Here is a 22,673-nt window from a genome sequence, read left to right on the forward strand (position 1 = left end):
CCTAACCCTAAGTCCCCCCTAGGAGCCCTAAACCTAACCCTCCCCCTCCCCCCGCGGCTGTCCACACTCGGCATCTGGCATCACTTCGATCGGGATGCCGGGCGCCGGTCTTCCGGCGTCAGTAAAAGGACAGGCGCCTAGGTTTCTAGATTTAGACGCCTGTCATTTAACCCTCGCCGGGATAAAGCAGTTGGGAAGCCAGCTGTCGGGATTACGTCTGCCGGCTTCCCGGCTGCATACCGTCTGTACTGTGAGACTCTCTCCCAGCACCATCAGTGTGTCTGTCTGTTTTGTGTTTCCGTCTCCCAACACCCTGTGTGTCTCTCTGTCCTCTTAGTGAGTCTGTCCCTGCTTGTAATTCTGTCTGTTCTGTCCGTGAGTCTGGGTACCAGTCCTGTCAGTAGCTCATGCACAAGCTAAGTTGTTATGCAGAGTGGCAATCAACCACCAAGCCTGGGTACGTGTAATATTGGCTGTGATTGTACATTTGTTAGTTTACAGGACTTGTTTGGAGGACTCAAACACACGGGTAACCATGGCAATGTAAAAGAATAATATTCTAGCAGCATTAAACACATGATGGGCACAGTAAGAACTCCCATCTCTATGGTAAATGCATCTTGCTTCACACTTGCTGCAGTGCTAAACGTACCTGAAACACACAATGTATTCAGCTAACTTCACTGCAGCTAAAATATAATTTTAAAACATTTGCCATATACTACTACAGTAGTATCACTAGACAAGACTGTGCAGATACAGTGTATCCAGAAAGTGTTCACAACGCTTCAATTTTTCCACATTTTGTTATGTTACAGCCGTATTCCAAAATGGAATAAATTCATTTTTGTCCTCAAAATTGTACACACAATACCCCTTTATGACAACGTGTAAAAAGTTTTTTCGAGAGTTTTGCAAATTTAATGAAAAAAAAACCCTAAGAAATCACATGTACATACTGTAAGTATTCACGCCCTTTGCCATGAAGCTCAAAATTGAGCTCAAATGCATCCTGTTTCCGCTAATCATCCTTGAGATGTTCTTACAGCTTAATTGTAGTCCACCTGTGGTAAATTCAGTTGATTGGACATGATTTTGAAAGGCATGCACCTGTCTAAATTAGGGGTGAGCGGGTTCGGATTTCTGAAATCCGAACCCCCCCGAGCCCCCCCGATCCGAGTCCGATCCGAATCAGGCTCGACTTTTCCCGCCTGACTCGGATCTGAAATCGAGGCAAAACGTCATCATCCCGCCTTCCGAGTCTCGCGGGTTTTGGATCCTATATAAGGTACCCGCGTCGGCGCCATTTTCTCACTCGGCTGTGGACAGTGAAGAGGGAGGGTGGGAGTTAGGGCTGTGTAGTGTAGTGTAGTGTAGTGCTGCTGTTGTCCACTACTTCAAAGTCCTTAGGGGCTGGCTGTGTTGTGCTGTGCTGCTGTTAATAGGGGCTGTGTCCACTACTTTAAAGTCCATAGGGGCTGGCTGGACTGTGTTGTGCAGTCAGTTCTCCATAGGGGCTGTGTCCACTCCAAAGTCCTGTGCAGTGTCCCAGTCCTAAAGGGGTGCTGTAGTGTTGTCCAGGGGGTGCTCTGTCCATCAGGGGTGCTCCCCCCAAGTGCTAAAAAAATAATATATTTTCTGTGTTTGTGAATTGTGTGCGCAGTAGCCGCACGTGCATCAACAAAGTAGTGCCAAGCGTGCGCCTGTGTCATAAGTAAAGGGCCGGCTGGCTTGACCGTTAAGGGTGCTGTAACCCCCGAAAGTACACTCCAGTCCAAACCAAAAAAAAAATAATTTTCTGTGTTTGTGAATTGTGTGCGCAGTAGCCGCACGTGCATCAACAAAGTAGTGCCAAGCGTGCGCCTGTATCATAAGTAAAGGGCCGGCTGGCTTGACCGTCAAGGGTGCTGTAACCCCCGAAAGTACACTCCAGTCCAAACCAAAAAAAAAATTATTTTCTGTGTTTGTGAATTGTGTGCGCAGTAGCCGCACGTGCATCAACAAAGTAGTGCCAAGCGTGCGCCTGTGTCATAAGTAAAGGGCCGGCTGGCTTGACCGTTAAGGGTGCTGTAACCCCCGAAAGTACACTCCAGTCCAAACCAAAAAAAAAATTATTTTCTGTGTTTGTGAATTGTGTGCGCAGTAGCCGCACGTGCATCAACAAAGTAGTGCCAAGCGTGCGCCTGTGTCATAAGTAAAGGGCCGGCTGGCTTGACCGTTAAGGGTGCTGTAACCCCCGAAAGTACACTCCAGTCCAAACCAAAAAAAAAATTATTTTCTGTGTTTGTGAATTGTGTGCGCAGTAGCCGCACGTGCATCAACAAAGTAGTGCCAAGCGTGCGCCTGTGTCATAAGTAAAGGGCCGGCTGGCTTGACCGTTAAGGGTGCTGTAACCCCCGAAAGTACACTCCAGTCCAAACCAAAAAAAAAATTATTTTCTGTGTTTGTGAATTGTGTGCGCAGTAGCCGCACGTGCATCAACAAAGTAGTGCCAAGCGTGCGCCTGTGTCATAAGTAAAGGGCCGGCTGGCTTGACCGTTAAAGGGTGCTGTAACCCCCGAAAGTACACTCCAGTCCAAACCAAAAAAAAAATTATTTTCTGTGTTTGTGAATTGTGTGCGCAGTAGCCGCACGTGCATCAACAAAGTAGTGCCAAGCGTGCGCCTGTGTCATAAGTAAAGGGCCGGCTGGCTTGACCGTTAAAGGGTGCTGTAACCCCCGAAAGTACAGTCCAGTCCAAATCAAAAAAAAAATTATTTTCTGTGTTTGTGAATTGTGTGCGCAGTAGCCGCACGTGCATCAACAAAGTAGTGCCAAGCGTGCGCCTGTGTCATAAGTAAAGGGCCGGCTGGCTTGACCGTTAAAGGGTGCTGTAACCCCCAAAGTACACTCCAGTCCAAACCAAAAAAAAAATTATTTTCTGTGTTTGTGAATTGTGTGTGCAGTAGCCGCACGTGCATCAACAAAGTAGTGCCAAGCGTGCGCCTGTGTCATAAGTAAAGGGCCGGCTGGCTAGACCGTTAAAGGGTGCTGTAACCCCCGAAAGTACACTCCAGTCCAAACCAAAAAAAAAATTATTTTCTGTGTTTGTGAATTGTGTGCGCAGTAGCCGCACGTGCATCAACAAAGTAGTGCCAAGCGTGCGCCTGTGTCATAAGTAAAGGGCCGGCTGGCTTGACCGTTAAAGGGTTCTGTAACCCCCAAAGTACACTCCAAACCAAAAAAATATATATTTTCTGTGTTTGTGACTTGTGTGCACTGTGGCTGCACGTGCATCAACAAAGGAGCAGCGCCAAGCGTGCGCCTGTGTCCCATAAGTAAAGAGCCGGCTGGCTCATTTCTTAAAGGGTGGTGTAACCCACAAAGTGCACTACTCTCCAGCAAAAATAAAAAAATATTTTCTGTGTTTGTGTGCGCTTTAGCCGCACGTATATATATCAATATAACATAAATGGAGGACCAAACTTTCTCCGATAAAAATAAAATAGGGAAAGATCAAGAACCACTTCCTCCTAGTGCTGTTGCTGCTGCTGGGAGTTGTTCATCATCCCAGAGAGGAAGTAGGAACATCACTACTTTTACTAAACAATTGACCCTCCAACAGTCCCTAGCGATGAGGATGAAGTACGACAGCAGTCATCCTGAAGCAAAACGTATAACTGAGGCCTTGACTGCTATGTTGGTGTTAGACGTGCGTCCGGTATCCGACATTAGTGCAGTGGGATTTAGACAATTGATGGAGGTAGTGTGTCCTCGGTTCCAAATCCCGTCTAGATTCCACCTGCATCCTCAAAGCAGCAGCGACAAGCGTGCGTCTGTCTGTTAAAGGGTGGTGACACCCTCAAAGTGTGCTACACAAACAATAAAAATATTCATCTTTTTTCTGTCTATGTGAATTGTGTGGGCTGTAGCCGCACCTGCATCCTTAAAGCAGCAGTGACAAGCGTGCGTCTGTCTGTTAAAGGGTGGTGACACCCTCAAAGTGTGCTACACAAACAATAAAAATATTCTTCTTCTTTTTTCTGTCTATGTGAATTGTGTGGGCTGTAGCCGCACCTGCATCCTTAAAGCAGCAGCGACAAGCGTGCATCTGTCTGTTAAAGGGTGGTGTAACTCTCAAAGTGCTCCAAAAAATAAAAAACTATTTTTTTAATGTGTTTGTGACTTGTGTGCGATGTAGCCGCACTTGCATCCTCAAAGCAGCAGCGACAAGCGTGCGTCTGTCTGTTAAAGGGTGGTGACACCCTCAAAGTGTGCTACACAAACAATAAAAATATTCTTCTTTTTTCTGTCTTTGTGAATTGTGTGGGCTGTAGCCGCACCTGCATCCTTAAAGCAGCAGCGACAAGCGTGCGTCTGTCTGTTAAAGGGTGGTGACACCCTCAAAGTGTGCTACACAAACAATTAAAATATTGTTCTTTTTTTTTCGGTCTTTGTGAAATGTGTGGGCTGTAGCCGCACTTGCATCCTCAAAGCAGCAGCGACAAGCGTGCGTCTGTCTGTTAAAGGGTGGTGTAACCCTCAAAGTGTGCTCCACAAACAATAAAAATATTCTTTTTTTTTTTCTGTCTTTGTGAATTGTGTGGGCTGTAGCCGCACTTGAATCCTCAAAGCAGCAGCGACAAGCGTGTGCGTCTGTCTGTTAAAGGATTACATCGGTGACAGCATCCAAGTAGGCATGTCAGACAGTCCGTACCTGTACTGGCAGGAAAAAGAAGCAATTTGGAGGTCCCTGTACAAACTGGCTCTATTTTACCTGAGTTGCCCCCCCTCCAGTGTGTACTCCGAAAGAGTGTTTAGTGCAGCCGGGAACCTTGTCAGCGAAAGGCGTAGGAGGTTGCTTCCACAAAATGTGGAGAAGATGATGTTCATAAAATGAATTATCAACTCTTCCAGGGAGACCAGCCTCCAGAACGTACAGAGGGACCTGTGGTTCCAGCAGGGACGAATTAATACTCTGTGAGGATGAGGATGTACACACTGAAGAGGGTGAGGAATCGGTGGATGAGGAGGATGAGGATGACATCTTGCCTCCGTAGAGCCAGTTTGTGCAGGGACAGATAAATTGCCAGCTTGTTTTGTGGGGGCCCAAACGAACCAATAATTTCAGCCACAGTTGTGTGGCAGACCCTGGCGCTGAAATGATTGGTTTGTTAAAGTGTGCATGTCCTGTTTATACAACATAAGGGTGGGTGGGAGGGCCCAAGGACAATTCCATCTTGCACCTCTTTATTTTCTTTGCATTATGTACAGTTTGGGGCCTAGTTTTTCAATGCCATCCTGTCTGCCACTGCAGTGTCACGCCTAGATGGGTCACGTGTTTGTGCCGCCCACTCGTGTCGCTTAGCATAGTCATCCAGCTACCTCGGTGCAACCTTTTGGACATAAAAACACTATTGTGAGGTGTGAGGTATTCAGAATAGACTGGAAATGAGTGGAAATTAAGGTTATTGAGGTTAATAATAGCATAGGAGCAGAAAAACCTACAAATTCTGTGATTTTAGCTGTTTTTATGCTTTTTTTCAAAAAAATACAGATCCAAAACACAAAACCCAGAACCCAAAACACGGAAGGGTGGTTTTGGCAAAACCAATCCAGATCCAAAACACGAAGAAAGATCCAGATCCAAAACCAAAACACAAAACACGAAAAGTGGCCGGTGCACACCCCTAGTCTAAATAAGGTCCCGCACTTGACAGTGCATGTCAGAGCACAAACCAAGCATGAAGTCCAAGGAATTGTCTGTAGACCTCCGAGACAGGATTGTCTCGAGGCACAAATCTGGGGAAGGGTACAGAAAAATAACTGCTGCTTTGAAGGTCCCAATGAGCACAGTGGCTTCCATCATCCGTAAATGGAAGAAGTTCGGAACCACCAGGACTCTTCCTAGATTTGGCCGGCTATCTAAATTGAGCGATCGAGGGGAGAAGGGCCCTAGTCAAGGAGGTTACCAAGAACCCGATGGTCACTCTGTCAGAGCTACAGTATTCCTCTGTGGAGAGAGGAGAACCTTCCAGAAGGACAACCATCTCTGCAGCAATCAGGCCTGTATATTAGAGTGGCCAGACGAAAGCCATTCCTTAGTAAAAAGCACATGGCAGCCCACCTGGAGTTTGCCAAAATGCACCTGAAGGACTCACTAGTCTGATGAGACAAAGATTGAACTCTTTGGCGTGAATGCCAGGCGTTATGTTTGGAGGAAACCAGGCACCGCTCATCACCAGGCCAATACCATCCCTACAGTGAGGCATGGTGGTGGCAGCATCATGCTGTGGGGATGTTTTTCAGCGGCAGGAACTGGGAGACTAGTCCGGATAGAGGGAAAGATGAATGCAGCAATGTACAGAGATATCCTGGATGAAAACCTGCTCCAGAGCGCTCTTGACCTCAGACTGGGGCGACTGTTCATCTTTCAGCAGGACAACGACCCTAAGCACACAGCCAAGATATCAAAGGAGTGGCTTCAGGACAACTCTGTGAATGTCCTTGAGTGGCACAGCCAGAGCCCAGACTTGAATCCAATTGAACATCTCTGGAGAGATCTGAAAATGGCTGTGCACCGACGCTCCCCATCCAACCTGATGGAGCTTGAGAGGTGCTGCAAAGAGGAATGGGCGAATCTGCCGAAAGATAGGTGCGCCAAGCTTGTGGCATCATATTCAAAAAGACTTGAGGCTGTAATTGCTGCCAAAAGTGCATCAACAAAGCATAGAGCAAAGGTTGTGAATACTTATGTACATGTGATTTCTTAGGGGTTTTTTTTATTACATTTACAAAAATCGCAAAAATTTTTTTTACACGTTGTCATTATGGGGTATTGTGTGTAGAATTTTGAGGACAAAAATTAATTTATTCCATTTTGGAATAAGGTTGTAACATAACAAAGTGTGGAAAAAGTGAAGTGCTGTGAATACTTTCTGGATGCACTGTAAGTAACACTTTGTGACTCTGCTGTACTTGTTATGTATTTAAAACCATTTAACTGCAAAAAAAATAAAAAAGTGTCTGTATAGCTTTATTGCAGTATCTTGTCTTGTTCTAAAGTCTAATGGTGCGTACACACGGTCAGGTATAACAGGACGATATGAACGATATCGATCATATCATTATCATTCATATCGTCCTACCCCAAAACGATGGTCGATGCGTGGGCACGGATGGTCGATATCGACCATCGCCCGTACGTGCAGGCCAACCGATATCGACCAGGTTAGCCTGGTTACTATAGGGACCCGCGATCGTCGATCGCTGGTCGTTACAATCGTTTGGGGGTTGGTGCATGGGCTGGATGTTCGATATCGAACATCCAGCACATGGAGGACAATCAGACAACGATATCTGATCGTTGTCTGATCGCTCCGTGTGTACGGAGCTTAAGGGGTATATTTACTAAAGTGCAGGTTTTTAGAATTAGAGATGTTGTCCATAGCAACCAATCACATTCTACTTAACATTTATCTAGCACCTTCTAGCAGGGATGTAGTCGGCGTGCGGGATGCCGATGGTCAAAATACCGTCGCCGACCGTCTGCATTCCGAAGGTAAGTATCGGGGTGTTGGGGGGAAGTATTAGGGTGCGGGGTTAGGCACTAGGGGAGGGTTAGGCACCGGGGAGGGAGTGTTTGGATTAGGGTGCCGGGAGGGCGAGGTTAGGTTTAGGCACTGGGGATGGGGTGTTAGGTTTAGGGTGCGGGGAGGGGGAAATTAGGCTTAGGCACTAAGGGGCAGGTTAGGGTTAGGCCCCGGGAAGGGAGGGTTAGGGGTTAGTAAAACACTTACCGTTTGTTCCTATGGGTGTCGGGATTCTGGCTTTCGGTATTCTGACCAGCGGCATCCTGACAGCCGGGATTTCATACCCAACCCCTTCAAGCAGATAATAGCTGAAATCTGATTGGTTGCTATGGGCAACATCTCCACTTCTAAAAACCTGCACTGTAGTAAGACTTAACTGATAGCTACTGTAGAATGTTGCTAATTGTCGGTGGTTATGTGATACACAGTACTTTGCTGCCTCTTTACAGCAACGATTTACAACACTGCAGACCAATTGCTAAGATCACTAGAATAATGAGTATAGACCGCAGCAGCTACATTACTAGAGTATTAGCATAAATGGGAGGGATTCAGAGGCAATCAGCCAGTCAGAAGTGGTCAGGGTTGGTCATCATCAGTTTGCATTCTGCACCATGAGCTAAGCACCCATAAGCGACCCGCCTCCATATTTGTCTTTCTTCTGGTCAGTATGGGACATATTTTGCATTAAGGCGCCATTCAATATACTCTGGCTGCACTTACACGCATAATTCCATCCCCTCTAGGGTCGTAAGCGCAAATTGTGTATCAGAGCTTGATTCAGAGATGGACGAAAATGCCGTCGCTGCTGCGATCCCGAGTCAATTCACCGCTGTACGAAAATATGCAAATACTGCAACCGCTGGAATTTGTATTGAGGCGCCCACAGGCAGCCTCTCAGAATTGCTGCTTGCGTACACGGATGCAGGCATCGGATGCTGGCGCCTTACCTGCGTAGGGGATGCCGGTTGCAGGCTGTGACACGCCCCTGAAACTGTTGCGACACTAATATATATGAGTCGCAACCCCTGCGGCCACCGTCACTAGCCAAACACTGCACAGGTGCAGTGCAGCTTTGGCGCATGCGCACTAGCAGAAAATCGCTCCACTGCGCCTGATATTGACATTGCGTCCACCGCTGAATTAGGCCCATGCGTAGAACCAAACTCTGCACCGGAGATGAAGCTGGGTCACACTGAAGAAAGCTCAGTTCTTAATGTGCTTTTCAATTGGTACAGCGACAATACGAACACAATCGGGATGCATGCGCTGTGCGACTTAGACACAGACGCGATGCAGTTACAAAAATTACTCGGCAGCATCAACATAGTTATATATATATATATAACAACCCAGGCCTTTATATACCAACCGGGGAGTAACCAGAGGTGGGGGCCCCTTAGCAAAATTTCTGTGGATCATCAGTGGCTTCTGTTCTAGTAATGCCGTTGAGGTGAGCCGTTGAGGTGTGTAGGGGGAGGTGGCCCCTGGAGGTGCTGCAGACCCCATAGCAACCGCACCCACGGTTGTTACGCCCCTTATACCAACCTAGGCCTTTGTATTACAGCCCAGGCCTTTATATACCAACCCAGGCCTTTATTACCAATTCAATCCTTTATAAGTACCTATGCCTTTATAACACAAAGAGGGGCCCCCGCCACAGACAGAGGTCTCCTAAAATACACATACACAGCAATAATCGTTTAATATGGATTTCATTGAGGAACCACCTGTAGTGGACATGAGCTGACAATAATCATCTACAGACTAAAAAGCAATAAGAAACGTACGCCTACGTCAGGTTTGTGAAGACACATACCAAAAGGAACTTTGGGCCTGATTCAGAGCCGCTCATAAGCGGCCGCTCGTTCGTTCTGAGCGATGTTTGCCCAACTGCGCATGCGTACGGATCGTAATACGCATGCGCGAACCAGTCAGTGCGGCCGAAAATCGTCTGTTCGCTAAATAGCGAATGCCTGCTAATATGAGTGACAGGAGGAGGCGTATGTGGGTGGTAACAGGGGAAGGTGCTTGAAAACGGGGAGTGGAATTCAGAACGCAGGCGTGCTTAAAGGTCAAAACGGGCGTTTTATGGGTGTGCATAATTAATACAGCAGCGTCACTGACCACGTCACTGGGTTATTTTATAGTCAGAACTGCTCGCAAATTTGTGGTAGGAAAAACCAACCACAAAAATAGCGAGCAGTTCATACGCTGTTCGATGTACTCGATTAATCTAATAAATAGCGGACATGACGTAGGATGCGAGCAGCCAAGGGGTGTAGTTATCCAAAAAACGACCGCAAGTTTTGTTCGCTCATTCAGACATAGAGGCGTGAACAGACTGCAAAGAGCGAACGGTTCATTTGAATAGCCACCCCTTTTTCTGAACGAACGAGCGCTAATTGCGTCCGGCTCTGAATCAGGCCCTTTGTCCAATATATAATACAGATTTAAAGGCAAAAAAACAGCTCTGAAGATACAAGTGCACAGACTGGGTGAGCTTCTGTGTCCTCATTAAACAATTTGCATGCCAGCGCAATGACATGTGACTACCATGGAACCGCACAATACAAACCCGCGGTACTATGCCATTATTATAATGTACAGGCGATGTTAATATACCTATAAATTTCTGTAACTTATGTTTTATACGCAGTTCCGATGTGATCTATTTTCGGGGCTTATTAGGAAAACGCGTGTACTATAAAGAATAACTCAGGCCTAACCGTAACTTATGATGGATATTAGACATCACAGGGGAGATTTACCACCTTACACCGTCACCCGTACCCTTTGGCGAGAAGTGACCGGTGAATTGACCCAGATTACAATTGTGATCTGACATAGCGGAAAGACATTGTAGGAAAGTTGTATGATCAATAGACCTCTAGTCACATACAATCAAGCGTTTTAGTGTTCTAGGTATCATCGTACTGGCACAACGGTCACCCATAAAAATGCTCATGTCTTTACCAGTTTAATAAAAGCTGATCAGATTGTAGCAATGCGAAACAACCGATTGGCAAAGCGAAAAATGCAGCCGCCAGAAAGACTAACCTGGTCTATGCAGTTTATCTTCTCAGCCGGGTACACGCCATAGCCGCAGCGGGCACACGGCACGACGTTCATTGTGAAATTCGGGTAGGAAAACGATGGGCAGGGGAAATTGTGGCACTTCTGCAGGTGGTGGGAAGCGACAGACTCTCAGATCCAGGCAGCTAGGGGAACAGACAGCTGACACCAACTAGTACAGTAACCCGCTCTCAGTACCAGCTCGTCAGTGACCTTCTGTCAGAGTCAGCTCTTAAATCTGGCAACGCTGGAGAGAGTCTATTTATGTACACTTGGGAGAAGTGACGGAAGTAGGGATCCCATTTATAGGGGATGTGGGGAGGGGGGGCGCAGGACAACACATGGGTGACAATGTTTTCTATAAAGAAGAGTGAAGTCACATAGATACATACAGGGGTTTCATGTAACTAGGAACGTCACAAAATTTGTTAGTAATCTAATGCTTATAGCTCAGTCTGTGATATAGGACAATGACGTCAAGTATATGTCAAGATTATCTGCCCCCAAGCAGCTTCAAATCCATAATAGCCTACGTCCAGCCACATGCTACAAAATGCGTATTCTGACCAACGGGTCCTACCTTTTACCCCCCCTTCCCCCAACAATTGTCACTTCTGAAATCCTAGACGACCTCAACTTTATGCTTTTTATGTAATTCATCTACCTTTCTAAGTGATATTATGCCAGTGTGTACACTGGTATGTAGGGATGGAGCTGGTATCCCGGCAGTCATAATCCCAGCACCGGAATCCAGACAGCAGTCGCAATCCAGGCTCCAGAATCCCGACCGCTGACATCCCGAGGGTAAGAATTAAGGTTAGCTTTAGGGGTTAAGGTTAGGCACTAGGGGGAGGGTTAGGCCTGTGGAGGGGAGAATTAGGACTAGGCTGCGGGAAAGGTGGGTCAGCGGGAGGGTTAGGGGTTAAGGTTAGGCACTAGGGGGAGGGTTAGGCCTGTGTTAGGGTTAGGACTGTGGAGGGGAGAGTTAGGACTAGGCTGCGGGAAAGGTGGGTCAGCGGGAGGGTTAGGGATTAAGGTTAGGCACTAGGGGGAGGGTTAGGCCTGCGTTAGGGTTAGGCCTGTGGAGGGGAGAGTTAGAACTAGGCTGCGGGAAAGGTGGGTCAGCGGGAGGGTTAGGGATTAAGGTTAGGCACTAGGGTGAGGGTTAGGCCTGCGTTAGGGTTAGGCCTGTGGAGGGGAGAGTTAGGACCAGGCTGCAGGAAAGGTGGGTCAGCGGGAGGGTTAGGGATTAAGGTTAGGCACTAGGGGGAGGGTTAGGGATAGGCCCGCGTTAGGGTTAGGCCTGTGGAGGGGAGAGTTAGGACTAGGCTGTGAGAAAGGTGGGTCAGCGGGAGGGTCAGGGGTTATGATACTTATGAAATTCTGTTCGGATTCTGACTGTCAGGATTCCGCTGTCTGTAATCTGATCACCGGGATCCTGTACCCAGCCCAGTATGTACGTATATATATATATAATACATTTGTCATTATTGTAGAACTAATTTTCCTATTGTCATTTTTTGTTTGTGATGTTGATTCAATAACACAATTACAAGATAACAATAATAGTGTACTGACGTGTAATGCTGGGTACACACTGGCCAAAATATAGTGTGCCCATCGGCCAGTGTGTACAGACGATATGTCTGTGAATGGCGTCGATCTCACACACATCGTGTCGGCTGTGCAGCACAGCCGATGGCAGATATATCTACAGATCGTGCTGTGTGTGGCGGACTACCACCCCCATACACTTACTGCACAGGACTCCGGAGGGGAGCGCGATGCGACTTCCGACCAGCGGGACCCCAGGCCAGATAGTCAGTGAAAGCCGTTCAGTGTGTATGAGCAACCATCATCTGCAGATATATCGGTCAGGCGTGTACCCAGCTTAAGACAAGAAAGAGGTAAACATAAGATATTATACTCCCTGATATAGATAATATCATTCAATGGATGATTCCACTTTCAGCTATTATTTATAAAAGTAATTCCCCGCGGCCCTTACGTTGCCTTACCTGATTGAGGGGCCCTACGCCCTGCGCTGCGGAGGACCATGAAAACGTCATATGGGGGCCCGAATGCCTCATAGGTCACATCAGACACTCCGTAAGAACTGCTGTTTGCCATGGTGGCACTGTGGTTAGCATTAGATATTCAGCGTGGCACAGTGGTTAGCATTATATATACAAGGTGGCATTATATATAAAAGGTGGCATAGTGGTTAGTATTAAGGCAGCATTGTCGAAGCTGAATAATTGGCTGAGACAAGTTCAGTTTAAAATTTAATTGCAGCGACGCCATCTTGCGACTGGCCGCAAGACTCCACTTTGGAAATGAGATCGCAAGACGCCATTTTGCGAATGGCCGCCTAAGCGCCATTTTAGATAAACTTACCCGTTAGTACATGTGGCGATATTACTATTAGCAACATGCGATTGCATCTTTCATCATGTCTCATACACACATTAATACTCACAATTGCGCTGTTAACTAGTCGCATATTAGCGAATGCATAGGACTTTGTATGAAACCACTGTATTATTAGCTTTATGCGCACGCATCTGCCCCAAGTTAACTAGCGTCCTTATATCAAACCCTGAATACCTACACATTACATATTCACACATAAGGTTCAATAAGCTTTAAAGTGTATGATTTAAGTTGGTTCAGTTAGTTTAAATGCTGAGAAATAAAGGTATTTGATAACTAAGGTATTATACATGCTAAGCAAGTTGTGTTTGGTTTTGTCCTGATGCGTATTCTTTTTACAGTATTCCGGTGTTATCGGTGGGGAGGTCGCATCATGCAAACTCAAGTTATGGATCGCAGAGCCTACAAGCAACAAAATGTATATTATATGAACAACTGTTAGGATGTTGCATGGGGCGGGAGGGCAGAGACCCCCAGTTGTTGGAGACTGGGTTGAGTCTATTTGAACCAGCCTGTTAAACGCTCTGTAACAGATGCTTCCCCCTTGGGAACCAATGGCATAAGCAACAAACTTCTCTATTGTTCTGTCTATTCCGGGGAGGGGGTATAAATATGTGTGCTCCAACACTGGGTTCTTAGTCTTCTTGCTGAATGCTGACTGAGGGGTTTCTTGCTGATGCCTAACATCTGGACCAGAAAGCGCTGCGTATGTATACTGTACTTGGGTCTGTATAATTTCTTTGTGCCGAATTGTGTTTGGATCAATAGCGTGTAACTGACTGTACTTTTACTTTAATAATACTTTGTGCTTTGGAACCACACGTTCCAAGTCTGGAGTCTTTATTTACTGTATGACTGCGTACGCAAAATAGCGTCATCCTTAGAGGTTTATAGGTAGGATATTAGAAGGTATAGGCAGGGGTATATAGAGGTTCAAATATAGATTCCTTACCGTCCAATGTTGCTTTTCTGCATAAATATCAGTACCATCAATGTACATCGGGCAGTCACGCAGAAAGTGACCTGATGCAGACATTGCAAGTCTTGCACGCAGAGAGCTTTCATGCTGCGTATGCAATCACTGTGGCTAATCACCCCATGTCACCACCCCCAAATGCTGACAGCCTGTCACTCACTTTGCGAATGATTCTCCTGTGCGTACGTATTCACAATGCGATCGTAGTGCGGCTTATACGTGTGCACAATGGCAAACAATCGCTCAATCTGCATCCTGAATCACCTTTGTGTTCACTGCTGAATCAGACCCATTGTCCCTACACATATATCAACACCTCCAACATGTGGTCACACACTCTGTGTGGCATATTCAAAGTTCCCCACAAGAGAAGTGGCACTGTGCACAGGATAAGAACAGATTCTGAGAATTACACCCAGTGTATAGAGAAACAGAAGTGGCACTGTGCACAGGATAAGAACAGATTCTGAGAATTACACCCAGTGTATAGAGAAACAGAAGTGGCACTGTGCACAGGATAAGAACAGCTTCTGAGAATCACGCCCTATATATAGTGACATATATATAGTGACATACATACATATATATATATATGTATGAAGGGAGGTGGCACTGAGCATGGTATAAGAACAGATACTGAGAATTACTGCCAATATAATATAGAGGAAGAGAAGCGGCACTTAGCATGATATAAGAACAGATACTGATAATTACTGCCAATATAGAGGAAGAGAAGTGGCATTGAGCATGGTATAAGAACAGATACTGAGAATTACTGCCAGTATATAGAGGAAGAGAAGTGGTTCTCTGCACAGGATACAAACAAATACTGAGAATTACACCCCATATAGAGAAAAAGAGAAGTGGCACTGTGCACAGGATAAGAACAGCTACTGAGAATCACGCCCTATATATAGTGACACATACATATATATATATGAAGGGAGGTGGCACTGAGCATGGTATAAGAACAGATACTGAGAATTACTGCCAATATAGAGGAAGAGAAGTGGCACTTAGCATGATATAAGAACTGATACTGATAATTACTGCCAATATAGAGGAAGAGAAGTGGTTCTCTGCACAGGATACAAACAAATACTGAGAATTACACCCCATATACAGAAAAAGAGAAGTGGGTTCTGTGCACAGGATAAGAATAGATTCTAAGATTTAGACCAAGTGTACAGAAGAAGAAATGTGGTTCTGTGCACAAGATAATTTTAAATTCTGAGAATTACACTCAGTCAACAGAAGAAGAGAAGTGGTTCTGTGTACAGGATAAGAATACATTCTGAGAAGTGCACCCAGTATACAGAAGGAGATGTGGTTCTGTGCATAGGATAAGAACAGATACTGAGAATTACTCCTAGCCTACTGAACAATAGAAGTGGCACTGTGCACAGGAGGACTACACCTAGTCTACAGAAGAATAGAAATGGTACTGTGCGAATCATCACTTTTATAAATATTACAATAACAAATTCTGATCATGAAAAAAAATAAATATATATATATATTTTATTTTAAAGATATTACAGGCAGTCATGTACACCTGCACTGTGTATTAACAGCAGCAAAATTTTGCCCAAGAACATTGCTCTCGTCTCCCCCTCTTTGGCCTCTGGAATACTCTGAAGGTGTTATAATATAGGTTATAATAGACTCTAGCTAACCCACTGCTGGCTCGGAGACCTGCTCCTGGAATGAGTACACATGTCAGATAGGAGAAGGGATTATACCAAGAAGTGACTTTCACATCAACAGCGGAGCCTGGGCTGTGACTCAGGAGACTGTGATGTCAGAGGGAGATAATAGCTCAGGCAGGGTGATCCGGATATGTCCCTAGCACACGGCGTGCACGATATGCTGCAGGTCATGGTACATACATCTCCTCAGCTACTCTCCTGTAGATGAGAACACTAACCCTGGGGATCTCCCTAACCTTGAAGACAGTGTAAACTGGCAACAATCTTAATAATAATAATTTATCTATATAGCGCTTTACTCCATCAGGACTCAAAGTCGCTTTACGACAGTTACACATTTTCACCAAGTCACTGTATTCTCTTTAAATAAATGCGTTTTTTTTTTATTTAAAAAGTTGCACAAACATGTCTAGGACTATAGTGTCATGTTGTGGTGGTGACTACGTATCTGCTATTTCTCTCACCTCTCCTGATTTCTGGCAGTGCCTCCTCCTGAATCTTGATAGGCCACTGGGCAGGGAACATTTTTTCCGTCCACCAAAGTTCGATTCAGAAAACCTCTACACCTCACAATCCTAATACTCAGTGAATATGAGACACCTAGGTTTGACAAAATAGGATACTCCCCCCCCCACATGTTTCTGAAACTCCAGCCCTTTGATGTCTTTCCAGTGCCAGTCAGCCCCCCTGTCTCTCCAGCCAGACCCCCTTCTGTATCCCCAGCAAGGCCCCCCCTTCTGTCTCACCAGCCAGCCTCACTTCTGTCTCTAACCAGCTCCCCTTCTGTCTCCCCAGCCAGCACCCCTTGTTTCCCCAGCCAGCCTCCCCTTCTGTGTCTGGGGCCAGCCCCTCTTCTGTCTCTCCAGTCCAGCCCTTCTTTGCCGGCTCTTGTCTCCAGCCCCAGTCACTGCCAGACCCCACACTTACCTTCTTCTTGTTGCTCCTCAGTCTTCACGAACGTGGCTCCTCTCTTTCAGCTGTGTGATGTCATGGCATCAAGAGCTGGTTCTCCAAAAACAAAAAGAATTGGAGTTATGGTAGACTTACCTAGATAACTCCTTTTCTTCAAGGTCCATAGGGTCCACAGGGATACCATGGGATTTTATGGTTGGAAGACCAGGCACTAAACAGTTAAAGCTTCAGCTCCCAGGATGCCCCGCGTCCTCCTCCATATATATCCTGCCCATAGCCATAGGACTTCAGTTTAGTTAACAAGCCTCAAGGCAGGAGAAAGAAAGAGGAGAAGGAAGAACAATAGTACACCAGAAACATTCTTACACAAAAATGAGGGAATCTGTGACCAAAAGAAAAATCACCCAAATGAAGCCAGGTGCGTCAGGGTGGTGGCCTGTGGACATATGGGCCTCGAAGAAAAGTCTACCATAACTCTAATTTTCTTCTTCGGGGTCCACAGGGATCCCATGGGCATGTCCTAAAGCAGTTCCCCTAGGGTGAGGGACGCTCTTGAGAAGAAAGGAGAACTCATCGCCCAAAAGAAGCATCCTGAGGCAAAAGTATCAAGAAAAGTGTGGACAGAAGACCACGTGGCTGCCTTGCACACTTGCTCAACAGAGGCACCACGACTAAATGCCCATGATGGCCCCACAGACCAATTTGCTGTCACCGTGCTTGGGACAGGGAGATCTGCCTGTGTGTACACCTGAGAGATAGTCATACGTAACCATCGAGCCAGTGTCTGCTTGTTAGCTGGCCATCCTCGTTTGTGAAAACCATACAATACAAGAAGAGCATCTGATTTTCTAACAGAGTTTGTACGCTCCACATAAATCCGGAGAGCACTAACTCCATCCAGGGAGACTTCATCTACAGAAAAGCTGGAACAACAATTTCTTCATTTACATGAAAATGGGAAACTACCTTAGGAAGGTAACCCTCCCTTGTACCAAGAACAGCTCTATCCTGGTGAAAAATCTAAATTGGGGAGCGACAAGATAGCACTGCCAAATCAGAGACTCTGCAAGCAGAAGAGATAGCTAGCAGAAAAAGTGTTTTCACTGTTAACCACTTTAAATCCACAGATTCCAAAGTTTCAAATGGAGAAGCCTGTAGCCCCTTAAGAACCAAAGACAAATCCCACGATGCTACCGGTGGAACAAAAAGGAGGCTGAACTCTCAGAACTCCTTGGAAAGAAATTCTAACATCTGGTAATTGCCAGGCGGAGACCTTTATCTAAACCCGCCTGAAGAAAAGCCAGTACCTTGGAAATCCTGAATATTTTAGGATTACATTTCCTATGAGAACACCATTGACCAAAGGAATACCAAACTCTGTAATAGATGCGGGCAGAGGCAGGCTTCCGTTCCCTAAGCATCATTTGAAGTACAGAACTGGAAAAACCTTTTGCTCTTACGATGGAAGATTCAAGAGCCACGCTGTCAGAGCCAGACGCGGTAAGTCCGGATGTCGGCAAGGACCCTGCGTTAGCAGATCCTGCCATAGAGGAAGAGGATAAGGACTGTCTATGGACAGATTCTGTATGTCGGTGAACCAATGACGTCTGGGCCAAGCCGGAGCCACCAGTATTACCGTTCAGACTTCCTGCTTCAATTTTCTGAGAACTCTTGGGAGTAGAGAAATCGGATGAAATGGATACGCCAGCTTGAAGTCCTATCTTACTGTCAAGTGCATCCATGAATGCTGCTGATGGGTCTCTGGACCTGGACCTGTACTTGGGGACCATGTGGTTGTAATGTGATGCCATGAGATCTATCTCTGGTAGACCCCATTTGTTTACCAAGAGCTGAAACACTCCCGGATGGAGAGACCACTCTCCGGCGTGTATGTCCTGGCGACTTAGGAAGTTTGCTTCCCAATTTAGCACTCCCATTATGAATATTGGTGAGATGGCTGGAAGACGATGTTCTGCCCAAATCAGAACCTTTGTCACTTCTTTCATGGCTGCATAACTTGTGCCTCCCTGATGATTGAGGTAGGCCACTGTAGTTGCATTGTCGGACTGGATCTGGGGTGGCCTGCCCTGGAGCAGGTCCTGTGCCATGATCAGTGCTCTGTATACTGCTCGCAGTTCCAGAATGTTTATTGGCAGATGACTTTCTTGATTTGTCCATCTTCCCTGAAAGGTGTGACCACTGGTAGAAAGATCTTTTGTGCCAGGGAATCCAGTAGCGCCCCCAGCTGTACCATCTGCTGTGTTGGAGAAAGGAAATACTTTTTCCAATTGATTATCCAGCCTTGCTCCAGTAGACAGGCAGTGGTCAGCTGGAGATGATGTTGTAAAACCTCCGTAGACTGCCAGTATTAGGAGGTTGTCCACGTATGACAGTATCTTGACTCCTTTTGAGATGAGCAGTCATGACTGCCATTATCTTGGTACACACCCAAGAGGCTGTGGACAGACCAAAGGGTAATGGTAATGTTGCTGATGAACAGCAAAACTCAGAAACCCTTGGTGGAATAGGGCAATATGCATCCTGTATATCCAGGGACCATGAAATCCCCAGGTTCCGTTGCTAGCATAATTGACCGTAGGGTCTCCATATGGAACTTGGGCACATGGATGAACCTGTAGAGAGATTTCAGATTCAGAATAGAGCGATGAGACCCATTTAGCTTCTGAATCAAAAACAAATCTGAGTAATAACTCCTTGTTAGCAAAAGGAATCTGGGATTATCACCCCTAAATTTAGCAGGGCATGAATGGCCTTGATAGGATCTGATGGGGGAGTTGTGCAAACAACCTTCTGGGGAGCAACCCTTTAGGAGGTGTCACGTAAGTATCTCCAGTAGGGAGGAGGATTTCCCACCAAATGCACTCTCCCTGGGAGAGGGTAAACAGACAGTCTTTTTCGAATCTGGAACCGTTTACCTGGAGTGTTCCATGCTTCCCCCATAAGATCAGTGAGCTGTTCACATTGAGGGAATCCAGCCTAAATCACCTTCTGGTGTCTGAATACCAGGTTTATTAGGCTTTAGGAGCCGGTACTTCATCTTTTATAATGAGGATTGAATTAACCGCCCTTGCTAGAGGGGAACATCCACTGATAAATGACGCTCCCCCTCTCCGAGTTTGACCCAGAAGGAGAAACCTGTGTATCCTCTGCCTCCTCAGATGATATACCAGAATCTGAAAGCATGGTGGACTGAGAGGACGATGCAATCCATCTATATGCTTAGACGGCTGATGCCTTATTCGCCTGTAACATCTGCAGATAGGTAGATGCTAAAAGCCAGATTCTGAACTGAGTGGACATAACCCTCCATCCAGGAAGGATGTATGGGAAGAGGAAACATAGCAGGCTGTAATCATTGTGGGTAATCCAAAGTGGGAGGCTGATAAGCGGTCCACTAATTGCATCATAACCTGAGACCAGGAGGACATTTAAGGTGACCCCTAAACAGGTGCTGGCGAGGTGGACTGTTGTGGTGTACAACAATCAACACACAGTCCTTCATGTATGAAATCCTGAGAGGCCAACTGCACAGGATTTACATGAAACCAGCACAGGGACTACAGTCTCCTGTCTACCCTTGTCCTAACACATGGGAAATACTTGCAAGTAACCTACAACCAGTGTAGGGTTAACAATGTGACCCCTTTCACAGATAAAAATAAATGTGAAGTACTCTCTAACCCCTATACACCAGGTAGTTGGGGGTTAGGAAAAAAACCCAAAAGAAAACCAAAACTTTTTTTTTTTTACAGTTAGCATGTCACATAAAATTCATATTATAGATTTGCAAAAGGCCATTAAAATCAACTACCTAAGCACATAAGTTTGATAGGATCTACATGAATATAAATATATTTGCAAATGGGCACTAAATCGCAATCACATTGGTAGGATATAAGTGCAATGCATACAAATATACTTACAAGTCGGCACTGAATCAACTTATACAAGCAAAAAAGTTGCTAGGATTCCACTGCTATATACCTTGGTCCTAGGAGAAAGGTATACTCGAGAGAGAGACCAAATCTCCCCTCAGCAAACATTTTCATGATTAATTGCAGCTGAGCGTCTCCAAAAAATTAGGAGAGAGGGGGATGGGCAGCTCAGTCTTCACACGTAAATGTGAAGTACAATTGAACCCCTACACATCCTGTTTCGGTGCCCATACATCTGCGAAGGATCGCCGCGAGGCAGGGCTGCGATCGGATATTTCCGCTCGCCCACCATCAATGTTCTGTGATCCGTCGCCGGATCGATGTCCCCGATATGACGATTGCGATAATTTTTTGATCGCGATCGTCAAATTGCCGAAATCCAACATGTTGGATTTCTGCGATCTTGCGATGCAGAGTTGCAACATTGCGGGATCATGGCAATCCATCTCTCATGTATGGGGCCCAGTAGTTGAGGGTCAAATGGAGCAATAGCAGTGATAGTTATTACTGACAGTCATAAATAAATCCTGCTTGAACTCCTGTTTCCCTGTACGCTTATATAAGTATAAAGGTAACATTGCAATGTGAACACCTTCACAAATATCTTAATGAATATGAAGTACTCAGAAAGAAACCCCCACCCCAAGAGGATGGAGAGAAAACAGTGATAGTTATAATTGACAGACAGAAATTAAAGACAGTAACAATACAGCAGCTAGCAAGCAGTCACATACAATGCATACTGTGTGTAATATAATTACAATCGGTTCTAAATCAGCTACATGAATGGTAGGATATAGAGCACAATATACCTTAGCCAAGCGATAGGTATACAGGGAGACTGACCCAGACCCTCCTGACACCAACAGCTACAGGGGGCACTGAGCGTGAACCGTGAGCGTCTCATATACACATGGAGGGTAGGCGGAGCAACCGAGACGCGCAAAACCCTTCGTAAGGACTGCGTCTGAGTCAGGAGGGGAGCTGCCGGGGAGCGCCTACCTCCCCTAATCTACGTGGCCTCGTGGTAGCAGATAGCGTCTGCTGCCGATCCCCGGCGTCAGACGATAAGGCTCCGGCTGGTGTAGTGAGGATGCGGACAATCCCGGGCCCTGACAGCAGCGGCTCCTGGTGAATCTCCGACACCAAAAGCAAGGACTGCCAAGCGCGATTCCCTGTAAGCGAGGAATCGCCTTACCTGACATCTCTGAGGATCCGGTGCAGTCCAGGTCGCAGCATTGCTGCTAGCTAAGTTCAGCCGCGACCCGCCAAAAATCACCAGCACCATTACCGATGTTGAGGCCCGGTAGAGGTAGATGAAGTCCCCTGTTACAAAGGTGCATCTTGATCCTGCCGCACCAAACGAACAACTGAAGTCTTATGGCTAGGGGCGGGATATATATGGAGGAGGACCCAGGGCATCCTGGGAGCTGAAGCTTTAACTGTTTGGTAACTGGTCTTCCAACCATAATATCCATGGTATCCCTATGGACCCCGAAGAAGAAAACTTTATTGCACTGCATTGCTGGAGTGCGGTCGTACGGGCACCCCCTCTCTGTTTGGGCCCAGGACTTCAATACTTGGCAGTCTCCCCCTGATGGTGGCCCTGCACACAGGGTCTGCTGCTAAAACCACCACGGTACATTTAATAATTACAAGTATAGGGAAGGGTGGGCAACGTGTCACCTTCATGTAACACAAACAGATATCAGCAGCAAGTACCGCAAGAAAATGGAATTTCAGAAGACTATGAACACTGAATATGACACAGAATAGCAATAATAATTGAGACAAGAAAGATAGATAATGACAAAGATATGAAAACTAACGATAGCGAATAAGACATGAAATATAGCAATAATAATGAGACAGGAGATAACGCAGAAAAGAATATTGACAATGACCCACAATATCAAATAGCATGCATCAATAATCAGAATGCGCACATCCACAATCAAACTATTCAGTTCCTCAGAGGCGATGAGCTACAGCTCAGTTCCCCATAGACAGAACACAGCGATTATAATGACAGTGTACCCCA

General features: G+C 46.1%; 1 protein-coding gene across 2 annotated transcripts in view; it reads right to left on the bottom strand.

The window, feature by feature from the left end:
- The window catches only part of NRAP (nebulin related anchoring protein), a 157,116-nt gene extending 135,181 nt beyond the window's left edge, over positions 1 to 21,935 (bottom strand). The window contains exon 1 of one of the 2 annotated variants that reach the window (XM_088468250.1): positions 21,831 to 21,935. In XM_088468250.1, the coding sequence (XP_088324376.1) occupies positions 21,831 to 21,920 (90 nt within the window). In that variant the 5' untranslated portion in view covers positions 21,921 to 21,935. Of the gene's footprint in view, positions 1 to 10,631; positions 10,904 to 21,830 lie in introns of those variants that run through there. The other variant, XM_088468251.1, reaches the window with a different exon arrangement.
- Between the last annotated feature and the right edge of the window lie 738 nt (positions 21,936 to 22,673).

The sequence above is a fragment of the Taudactylus pleione genome, unplaced genomic scaffold (genome assembly GCF_031769625.1).
Source record: "Taudactylus pleione unplaced genomic scaffold, aTauple2 ptg000083l, whole genome shotgun sequence".
Taxonomy (NCBI): domain Eukaryota; kingdom Metazoa; phylum Chordata; class Amphibia; order Anura; family Myobatrachidae; genus Taudactylus; species Taudactylus pleione.